This window comes from Heliconius melpomene, chromosome 1 (assembly GCF_056956725.1).
Source record: "Heliconius melpomene rosina isolate 202511_hmr_F chromosome 1, ASM5695672v1, whole genome shotgun sequence".
In the NCBI taxonomy this organism is placed as follows: Eukaryota; Metazoa; Arthropoda; class Insecta; order Lepidoptera; family Nymphalidae; genus Heliconius; species Heliconius melpomene.
The window spans coordinates 10000001-10011793 of NC_140389.1; the positions used below are offsets into that span (position 1 = coordinate 10000001).

At 35.9% G+C, this 11793-nt stretch overlaps 1 protein-coding gene across 4 annotated transcripts in view; it reads right to left on the reverse strand.

Annotated features, from left to right (window-relative positions):
• Window positions 1–11565, reverse strand: part of LOC146541337 (uncharacterized) — a 15613-nt gene extending 4048 nt beyond the window's left edge. The window contains exons 1-13 of one of the 4 annotated variants that reach the window (XM_085203962.1): window positions 11370–11563; window positions 10954–10996; window positions 10671–10868; window positions 10541–10599; window positions 9559–9745; window positions 9123–9295; window positions 8255–8573; window positions 7417–7510; window positions 7086–7203; window positions 3695–6647; window positions 2417–2687; window positions 1593–1721; window positions 529–745 (exon numbers count right to left, since the gene is read on the reverse strand). In XM_085203962.1, coding sequence (XP_085060088.1) covers window positions 529–745; window positions 1593–1721; window positions 2417–2687; window positions 3695–6647; window positions 7086–7203; window positions 7417–7510; window positions 8255–8573; window positions 9123–9295; window positions 9559–9745; window positions 10541–10599; window positions 10671–10865 — 4715 coding nt within the window. In that variant the 5' untranslated portion in view covers window positions 10866–10868; window positions 10954–10996; window positions 11370–11563. Of the gene's footprint in view, window positions 1–528; window positions 796–1592; window positions 1722–2416; window positions 2688–3694; window positions 6648–7085; window positions 7204–7416; window positions 7511–8254; window positions 8574–9122; window positions 9296–9558; window positions 9746–10540; window positions 10600–10670; window positions 10869–10953; window positions 11016–11369 lie in introns of those variants that run through there. The other 3 variants (XM_085203818.1, XM_085203899.1, XM_085204047.1) reach the window with 3 other exon arrangements.
• Between the last annotated feature and the right edge of the window lie 228 nt (window positions 11566–11793).

Here is an 11793-nt window from a genome sequence, read left to right on the forward strand (position 1 = left end):
CAAACGATCAGATCAAACCTGATATCTTTGAGGAATTTAATATATTGATTTCTTTGCTCTACTAAAAAGAGAACATGCAATGTCTCTAAAACTCATATGCATGGGGAACAGTGTTTTAAAATTAGGTTCCTCTGTCTAACTTGCTCTATTTACTCACATATTATAGTTTAAAAAACAACTAAAAACACCTTTTTCTATACCAAGTGCCGTAAGTGCTGTGGAATATGTACACGGAGATATAAGTTAAAAGTGGTTAAACTCGAGTGGTTTACTAGTAAGGTCTGAAGAATGTCAATATTCAGGTTCCAGATCCCTGAATATTGAATTTTTTTGGAGCCAGTTGCATCACCAGACGGGCTCGATGATGATGATGCCATATTATTGTGTTCTCACGTACATATGATGCTACAATTTTTAAAAGTTAGCCAAAACCATTATTGCATAGTCAATTTATCAAAGATAAGTTTGTTACAGCTCGATCTAATTAAAGCATATTAAAAATTAAAATAAACCAATAAAATGCATCACCTAAAGGGTCGAGGCGGTAGAGGAGCGCGAACACGTTGGTGCGCGTAGTGTGCGGCGCGGAGGTGAACCGGCGCGAGCCGAGCCCCACGGCCAGGTGGCGCGCCGTCGGCGACAGCGCCACCGACACAGCGCTCTGCTCCAGCACCGCCGTGTGCAGGCACTGCCCCAGCCGCGCCCACTCCAGTGAGTACACGCCTGCAGTCGTGCGCACATAGGGCTATACAATACGATCGACGATAGGCGCCTTGAAATATTGCGCATTGTTCCCTTGAGAACAATGTAATAAATATTAAGAAAAATCTTAAAATCACGTCTGCGCAGCCATCTACAGCTAACTTTAGGGCGGCCACGGCTCGGCGAGCACACAGTACCAAATTTATTCGCTTGGATGCATTAGGAATACAATTGCCTTGTTTAAGCCGTTGTGGGTGCTTTACTTACTTTATTTCATTTATAAATAAAATAGTAGCGATAAGTTACTTATGACCGAGAATGAATAAGCTCCAACGTGTAAAATACCAAACTTTGATTTATGTTCAAAAACCAGCATTGACCGATTTGACAACTAGCGCTAGTCGACAACAAGCTCTTGCAAGCAAGCCCTAGTCTTACCCTATTTATACGCTTGTTTGTTGATGCTTGGAGAGTCGTGGCCGCCCTGAAATTAGAATGGATGGCTGCGCAGATTTCATTTTAGGATTTACTTCTGATTTTTTGTTTCCGAGTGAACAATGCGCAAGAGTTCAGAAAACCTAAGTTCAGGGCGGCCACGGCTCATTTGCCGTACCGTAAATGCCTTACTAATAGTTCCTAAAATCAACATTGGTTCTTCTTCAAAAGGTTAAAAGGCACAAAATGTTTTCTTAATACATTTTTATTATTATTTAGATATCCGATAATACAGTAACTAGGCCAGTAAATCGGTTTTCTAATAGCCTTCATTTCATCTACTTATATTTTGTCTTTATATCTATCACAATTTCATCTAATATTCATTTATTAAAATATTTCTTAAATTAATTAATCATCGTGAATAATATGAATAATCCTTAAACCAAACTCACCTAACCAGTGGTTAGTATTTCTAAATCTTGGTACTGGGAGCAAGGCCACCAGGAGCCTGCCGTCCTTTGATATGTCTATACTAGCGTCATTATGGATTCTGCACCTCTGCACCACCACGTTCTTTGAACCTAAAAGAATTAAGGGTTTCTAAATATATATTTTAGGAAACGTACAAAAATTTTGTACGTTTCCTAACGTTGTGGGACTCGAACTCACGTCTCTTGGGAACCGTCCAAGCGCTTTGGCCGCTAACCGATAAGTTCTTATCAAGTTACGTTGAAATTTATAAGAATTACAACTTGGCTTATTGACGTAGCTTGATTAAACATATGTAAATAGTAACAAGCATATAAATGCTCGTTACAGTTTACATAATATTATGTTGTTAGCATCTATAACTAAAGACTTTGAAATATTTATTTTCAACATAGTCCCGGAGGCCGTCGGGGCACAGGGGCACAAGCATGCGTGAGGAGGAACAAACTGTCTTAACACTAGGTTCCTAGGTTCCCTCTGCGTACCCTGGAATCCAGCTATGTTTAAATTTTGATATGTATCCGTTCTAATTTATATTTAAATGTAATTTTCAATATACTAAATACAATATCAAACAAATTTTGTCGGTATCTGTTTGATACCATGCGCTTTATCTAGACACCTACTTAAGTCGTCCGTGAGTTTTTGTTTCGCATAGTTCACGTACATGCAAACTGTGGAATGATCTCCTGTGGTATTTCCTAAGCATTTTTAAATGAAGATAACTACATACCATCAGGTGGTCCTTTGTTTTAAAAAATAGTGCATCTTAAAAAATCCTACTTACTATCAGCAATATCAGGTGTATTTCCCGTTGTGAAGTCCCAAGCCTGCACGCGGTGCGAAGGGGCGGGGAGAGCCTCGGATATAATACCGGCGTCCAGCAGCCCCGCCATGCCGCTCATGCGCCGCATGCCGAAACCACCGCCACCACCTCCTGTCCCCGGACCGCCACCCCCGCCCCCGGGACCTCCACCCCCACCCCCGCTACCCCCAGGGCCCCCGCCACCGCTCTCCCCATTCTCCCCGTTGGGGTCATCCTCCACTACCATTGCGTTCTGAGTGAACAAACATCATCTCTATATATAATAAAACAGTAAAAATATTTTGTCTGTACATTTAGTATTTTTGACGGAAATGGATAAAGGAGCACTTAAAAAGAATAATAGAAAGGAAACAATTTTTTTTTAAATTTTTTGTCTGTATGTATTGATCACGCTAATCTCTGAAAGTACTGAACCGATTTACGTAAAACTTGCACCAATTTCTTGGTTTTAACCCACCTTAACATCTATCTTGTTTCATCAAAATCGGTTCATCAAAAAAAGTTATTGTCATTTGAATGAAATCTATATGTATACTTATACTTATATAATCTGTATTTAAAATATACTTTTAAAACAAGTAGGTTCTCAATTAATTATTTTCGATTCGATATTCGATTAATAATTTTGGATTCGATTTCGATATTGGATTATTCGATTCGATTTGGGTATTTTTTGTAATATGCAATAATTAGTTATTTTACAAAGAATATTATTAATCCTTACCCAAATCGTTAATTTAACATTAAGGCTGTTTCTAAACGAGTAAATTATTCATTGACATCAACACATATGACTGTCAGTCAATTGTGTTTATTAAATGAATAATCATGTAGTTCAAACGGGCGAAGCCGCTGGCGGGCCGCTAGTATGTAATAAAATTGTGATATAGGTATTTAATGTAATGTGAATAAATAGATTAGTAGAGCTTCAAGTTATATTTGAGGTATATAATTAATATTAAGCACATTTTTAGTATACTCCAAAGAAAAGTATAATGGTAATGACCTATGAAAAAATATATATATATATTTTCTTTTTGCAATTTAACGAAAATGAGTTAAATATAAACATATAAAACAATGTTTATAAAATGATTTTTGTATGTATAAAAAAGTAACTTTTAAAATGAGCAATTTGTAATTTTTTATTGCATAAAAAAAAATAATGAAAAATGAAGTAATTAATTAATAGCAGTTAATAAATAATATTTACAAAAGGCATTTGTCGCACCTACTCACTTGGGCCAATATAATGGGTTGCAAATACTCATGAATCCTCGGCAGCCTCTGCGTCTGGTTCCCTTGCGCGTCAGGATTGTTAATGGTGAGATCGCCCACTTGCATCAACGGCACCCTCGCGCTGCTTATGACCGCGTGGATCTGTCCCGACTCCTCCGAAGGTCTATTTGTGGACCCTCTAGAGAAAATGCGCTCCCGAGTTAGGGTCCGTATGTGTGGTCGGAAATCGTAAGTTGGATAAAGTCGATTAAGATTAGGGGGATCTGAACTATTTTGCATTGGTGAACGATTGTCGTTGCCATTTTCTAAATCCGGATTTAAGCTAAACATTTCACGAACAGACGAAGGGGTATATAATCGTATGGTTTGTAAACGTCTAAATCTACTTCGTGCTGCATTTCTTAATCTTACGGCTTGCATATGTGCCATTCTAATTAAATTAATCCTATGTTCAAATTCATTCATAACATCTGGTGGTAATCTTGGAGATGGTGCATTCCCAAAGTCATTTCCAGAAAGAATTCCGGAAGGACCAGGTATTGGTTCCGGGCCAGATTCGCCTCTTCTAGATGCAGCTCTTGCTCTAACTCTACTGGGGAGTAGACGTAAGTTGGGTATTCTGTAAGTAGCCGTAGGAGGTAGTGCTTTCTTTTTTGCGAACGGATGAGCGGATGGATTTGTTTTATGTAGTGCTTTTAATCGCCTACTCTCTATGTACAATTCACGTCTATTTCTGGCGGTTGCGGAGTTGTTTCTATTGGCAGCAGCAATTTGCACGGCAAGGCGATTGCTCCACCGTTGGGATGCATTGCTTTGAGGCGTTACTGGAGGTGGAGGGGGATTTCTATTTACGCGTGGAGTGCTCTCCTTAGAACTTGATTGCGATGTAGTGGCTGTCTCTTTCTTCATACGTTTACTGGAATTATTTTGCAATCGGTCCTCTTCAGTTTCACTGGAAATTGAATGATGAGGGGATTCATCTGGACCATCGACGTTTACAGGACCCGTGTGTTCTACGTTTTCTAAGCGAATTACATTTAAAGAATCCACGCGTTGTGGCGACGAACTATTACTGGTACGACCACTGTTCCTATTTGTCATTAACATGAGGCATGTAATAGCCAAAGCCTTTTTTAATGTGCGCAGCATGTTTATTATAAGCTGACTGAGGCCTCTCTCCTCTAAGCACATCATCATCATATTAAACATAACTGAAAGCACTTGCATTGCTCGCATACGAATTTCGTGCCTTGTTGCACTTATTTCTATCGCTCTAGCGAAATCTCTGCGAGGTCTATTCGAGTATCTGTTAGAAAGGCGACTGGCAGCAGAATTACGCGATCGCCGTCGTAGCTCATCTTCTGGTCGCCATCTATAACTCGATTGCAACCTTCTTCTTAATGACGGCGATGCACGCACATTAGGCCTGATTTGTGGTCGAGGGCCAGGACGTGTTTCACTTGGGCTCTCTCTGGAAGTACCCTGTTCCGATTCACCGGGACTTCCTACGTTTGATGAATCATCTTGGGGGGAATCATTATTACGCGTCCTTTCGGAAGTACCTTGATTGTTATTATTTTGTCTTCGTGAACTTCTGTTGGAACGTGTAATGTTTTCCGTCATTTCTGTAAGCATCATACATCTTTCAAGTAGTGATCTTGTGTAATAGCTTGGTAAATCTTGTCGCCCAGTTTCTCTATGCAACATTAATATTCTTCGACGTAAATTTTCCCACATGTTACGTAGTTCAGTCATTGTAGTCCGATTTCCACGAAGCCACATATTAGTTAACTGCAAGGTGTGTATTTGTAAAGCATTTACACCACCTTTAACTTTTCTAAAAGCTTCACTTGGTGGAATCGTGCATCCATTATTCCAAAAATTGTCTCTACTTGTCGAAGGTCTTGGGTTGAAGTCACTAGTATGTCGACTGGAAGTATCTGAGGGTCCAGGATTTTCAGCCCTTGATGTACTTGGACCTTCTCCTGTACTATTACTTTGGGTTTGCACACGAAATCTGCTGCTATTAGTTGATACGTGTATGCCTCCTGTTTCACGACTAGAAGTTTGCGGCTGTTGATCATCAAGTCCGAAGAGTAGTCTATCAGCTGGGTGTATTGGTCTATCTGTAGAACCAGAGGGTTCGTCAAAAGGTAAGTCAACATCTCTATCATCTTCTCTAAAGGTGGAATTTCGCGTTCTAAAAATATTAACTTCTGGTGATTGATCACTATCTGATTCCGAACTCGACGATAAAAGGCTGGAATGTAAGCTCGAGCTAAATAGACGGACTCGTTGAGAATCTATCGGCGTTTCACTTTCATTGTTGTCTTCGGACTGAGTTCTAGTGGATCTATTCCGTCGAGGCAAGTCATCTTCACCATCAGCTATAGTGGAAAGGGACATGTTCGTGATCAAATTCAACAATCTCGTGCCGGAATCTCTTAAAATGTCTCTTATTAGATCTAAGCTTTCGTTTATAGTTTGAGCGTCGACAGGTGTCGATTGAGTTTGTGAGGACGAGTAAGAAGTCGAGGGCCTCGGACTCGACGTCGCTGATGTAGTAGACGGTGGATCTTGTCTCGGGGTATTTGTCGCAGTGTTATCTGCAGAAGTGGAATTTTCATTTGGTACCGAAACAAAAATTCTGCGACTGTCCCATCTTCGGGGGGATAGATCCAAAATAGACGGTGAATCTGGTCTATATGCGGGGAATATACTAGTGCGTGAAGAATTTGAAGAGTTATCTTGTTGTGCTAAGGAATTACTAGTAAACGAGATAACACTAGGTCGCGGAGGGCCGTTAGTAGATGAAAATGGATTCGGTAAAAGTCTGGACGCTCGTTCGCTTTGATCAACTGTGCGGAAGGATCTGCCACTGTCGCTCAAAGGGTGGAATGCGGAAGGTCGCGATCCAAACAACGCATGTACGTGACGGTCTAAGTTTCGTTCCCTGCAATGATAACATTTTAATTTAAATGCTTTATACCTACGACACAATTCTATGATTTAAGAAGAATTTTTGTTATTATGTACTTGTACATTTTAATACCATTCGTAAGTAAGTAAAAAAAATACAAAAACAATCTTTATTTTATTTCATATAATACAACTAATATTCGAAATTGTAAATATTTTCTGATAATACATATATACTAATAGTTTTTTAAAATAGTCTTTGCATAAACAGAGAATTTGCTTAATGAGCTGTTAGTAGGTTTATACTCTAAGTCGACGATTTCTGTTTTTCTTAGCTTTGCTGAATCTCACAGATGATAGGCAGAGGGAACTTGGGAACCTAGTCTTAAGACACTTCCGTTCTCCGACCGACGATTTGTTTATTACAAAAAAAAATTGTTACTTAAAAACTAGATATTTTTTTGTAGTTTACCTGGAAGGGCCACTGTCAAAAGATAAAGCATCAAGATTTAGTAGGCGGCTATTATTTGCTTCACTGTCTGCATCTTCAGATTCCTGCCTATTATTGGATGTACTTAGAGCAGGGCTTTCTGAGAATAATAAATATAAATATGAAATGATGTCATTTAATATAATAATTTATAATTACGTCATTTAAAGAAGAAAGTGTATGAAGATGTATAATAATGTTTTGTAGTCGAACTTAATTTAAAATAGCTTTGTTTTATCTAAGCTCAATCTTATTTGGAAATATTTCAGAAATGCAACCTATGGGTATATCTTAATTTTTTTTTATTATTTACCATCTTCAGGTTGTGCCGTAGGTGCAAATGGAGCACGTGTTAAAGTGTTTTCTGGCGACGAATCAGGTTCCATCGGGTCAGTGCCTCGGTCCATCTAAGAGGCAAAATTGTTATAGTGACCTTTAAATGGGGTACAAATATTCACCTGTCAAGAAGTTAGGGTGTAGGAAAACAATATTGTATTGGTGTTTGCATATTTATATATTATTATACAGGAAGTGTCAGCACCACATTAAATGAAACCACAGTTTTAACTACTCTATAAAAGCCTAATACAATTTTTTTGTAGTTTTTCCCAAAAATGAAAGTTTTTTTTTTCAAATAAAATAAATAATAAAATTATTGTTGTAAAATAAAACGCATTTGTAAGGACGTATACACGTACTACTGAAACTAAATGCAATTTTATATAAAAATCTCGGTCTCGAAAGAATAAAGAAAATTAATGCATTTATCAACGGCATCGGACAAACTTTGCCTTAGGTTTCTGCAGAAATGGCGTCAAATTTCCCTTTTCGTCAAAGCGCCACAGAACTGAACTGAAATATGTTGTTGCTTTTTTCGATTTTATTTATTATACGTTAACATGCCATTCTAATTCTAATATCAATATGTGTTTAAATATACTGTGAAAATAAACATAAATTTTAATAACAAATGTTCTTTTGATAGCATTTCACCCTTTTTTAGTGCATATTTTGCATATTGCATAAAATCCGATGTCTACTCATAAGCATGTCCGAGGGTTGGTTTAAGAAAGTACTATATTAGGTTCCAAAATCTTGAATGCAAAATCTTTAGAACAAATAGAAAGTAGGTATTAGGGTAATATACTTACTGTGCTAGGTGGAGGCGGTGTCACGGTAAGTCTGTGTCGAACCATAAACAACCTTTGATAATTTCGTACTAAACTGTCATATCTTTGAACTAAATTTTGATAAGAATTTACAATAATATCCTGTGTGGATCCAGAGTTATTTTCTTGTGGTCTATTGGGTCCAGGATTTTCTTCAGGATCGTCTCGTCGCACATTGCTTTGATTATTGTTTGGTGTCATAGGATTTTGTTGGAGAACTGTGTTACCAATACCTCCGCAAGATGCTCTTAACGATATACCTGTTATCAGCTTGTATCCAAGAGAATCAAATGCCACATATCTGGAATGTTATATCGGTTTTTAAGAAAAATCTGTAATGCTATTTATAAATCTCAAAGAAAGTCCTGCTGAATTTCTTGCGCCAGTCCTTCTCAGATAAGAAGCAGAGACTTATGTGAACCAGTGGTAAATTATTTGGATGATCAAAAAATTAAGCATGTAACCTTTTTTTAATAAAATTATTTAACTTTTGCCCTGTGTTTTTCTAATATTTTATAATTCACACAATAATCAAACAATATTTGGCGAAATTTGGTGTTTGGTTCACAATATCGGAAAATAAATAGCAAATAGATGTTCACATTTAATTTTATAATGATTTCTTCAGTAGATACTAAACATTACGGGTTGTATCCCTGAGAAATTACGTACAGTAACTAAATTCTGAGGGACTCTTACTACCGTATTAGTCATGGATTATACACAATTAATGTGGCTTATTTTAAAATCCTATTTAAAAGCTTACTTTAAAGCAATACAATCATGGTAAAAAAAAACAATGTGATAAATAAAATTACTTTTTTATACAATTTAAATATAATAAACTCACCTCACTTTCTCGTTGCAATTATTTGTGGTAACTTTTGTGAAAGGTGCTGGTTGACTCCAATCCCAAAAGTAGAGTTCATTGAAAGTTGCTATTACCAACAATTGTTCTCTAGGATGGAATGCTATGGAAGCAATAACTGTTTCATTACGAACATTCCACACTTCACTGCCACCCTGTAAGAAATGTGTTTCTCATATTAAATATTATTTTACAATAAAATAATAGGCTGTGTTTGTGCAGTGGGTTCCGCTAGGGAACATGAAATACTTCCTAGCTCTGGTAAGAAACAAAGTACGGCACTGAGTACCATGACTCACCACATGACATCATAAAAAAATTGTGTAAGTATAAAATCATTTTAACACTAGGTTCCCTCTGTCTACACTGTTATATACAGGATACAGTGTGAAGCTTTAAAACGATTAGCAATACATACACTGGAAATGTCCCACACTCGAACTTGACCACCAAGACATCCTGATCCTATAAGTTGTGGGTGTGAAGGATGAAAGGCTATGCACCATGGTGTCCGAGGATGGCCCCTCAGTATCCTCACATGCTTACCACTAGCCAGTTCAGATACATATACATTGTGGTTCCCATGTGTTGAAGCTACTTTGGTTCTAAAATATAAAATTGTAAAATCCAAAATTTAGTTAAGAAAAATTTATAGTTTTACATTGTTTAACATAATTTAGAACTATTATTTTTCTTTAGCTTCACACTACATTTCTCACATAGCAGGCAAGGCAAAGGAAATTTAATGTCATGTGTCTTGCTGTCCATTCCATACTATGTGAAACTCAATGTTGCTCTTTGTCTTGTTACTAGAGAATGGAAAATGAAAATAACTCAATCGCCTGAATGTTACCCACAACCATTGCATTTACAGTCAGACAATGTGCTGCTCTGTCATAGTGGCTTTATTTATGAATTAGTGGCCCCTGCATGGCTTTGCCGGCCTGTACTACATAATTATTTATTTTCTTATCTCAGTTACTTTTGTGATGAATAACATTAAAATTTTACAAGCAATATCCATACATTGATATCTAAAGTATTAGCCAATTGAATAAAACACTTATTTTGTAGCAATATTGTCACATGCAACTCTATACATTGACATACCTATTTAAGTTTGGATTAATTGACATAAAAGAAACAAATGTTAAGTGAAATTTGCCAAAATAGAATAGTGAAAATTGCATATAAATCGACAAAAATTTTTAAAATCATTATTTTGGGTTCTATTATATTAACAAAGGTGCCTATTAAAAAAAATTCTAATATATCTTTCATATACATACACTGATTCATTACAATTTTATTATAAGTATAGATTAATCAAATTATAACATAACTAATGAAAATTTTATTTTTCCTTCCTGTAATTTTAAAGTAACATAAAATATAGTTACCCATCAGGACTGAACACCATTAAAAATGTAGATCTCGGGTATCCTGGTAAATCACAACACTGCAAAATTACAAATTGTTATTTTAAATGGTATTTAAGAATATTTTCAGAGCTAATAGTCCATTACTAACTCTTATTTTTAGTGGCTTTTGTACTAAAATGTCTTCAGCAGCATTCTCAAGAACAGTCTTATTAGAAGGTGAGTTTGGTGGATTAATTCCTCTCTCCCTCCATTGCCAGCTTCTGGCAATATTGCCCACATTTTGGGCTTCATCAATTGAATCATTCTTACATCCAAGCCATTCATTGTCTAACACTGGATCCATCACCTACAAATATAAAAATTATAATATGAGAATCATTTGCATAATATGGAAACTAAGAGAATTATGTGGAATGTAAATGTCACTTTACCTCAGCAATTTGAAAAATCAAATGTAGAATGCTGTAAAAAAATCTGAAAAAGACAGGATTTTCTGAAAACAAATTTCAAACACATTTATAAAATCTAATAAGATTTCATACTTGTGATTTTTAGAAGATAAACAATATACTCAATGTCTTCGTAAGAAATAAACATTCGGTATTATAGAGTTCATAACCTTTACCGTGTATTATGAAGTTTAGCTGTGCGAAAATGAAAAATAGATAATAAGCCATATTGAAAAACTTTGAAATTTAAGTTATGAGTGATATTTTTAAAAATATTAATGTTTCTGAAAGGTACACTATCGGTTAGAAAAGAGCAGAGGTTAAAAGTCGCTTAAATTTATGTACACAATCTGTCGATCAATCTGAAGTCTTATATATCGATAAACAACAGTACTTACCTGGATCATATTGTTTTCATAAAAGATAAGTTATTTACATAAAAGTATTTTATTACACTATTTTCTATGTTGATTACACTTGTTATTATTTGTTCATCCAATAGATTCCACTTAAGTTTTACGACACAAAATCCTCAAAGAAACTCGTTCGGCAAACATTCAGCTGCGAAACGTCAAAATCAACGATTGCGTTCAAAAACCGATGCAGATTAAAAATAATTTTCATATTTTATTATAGTTAAATTATATTTGCATTCTTAACTAAATAATATTTAAATTAACTTTTAAAATGAAATCGATTATTACTAACAATTACATTGTTCAAATCACATCAACAATGAAATAGTAAAAACACATCTCCTGTTTTAATTAACCATTATATTTAATAACATTATATTAAATATAACAGTTAATTAAAACATGA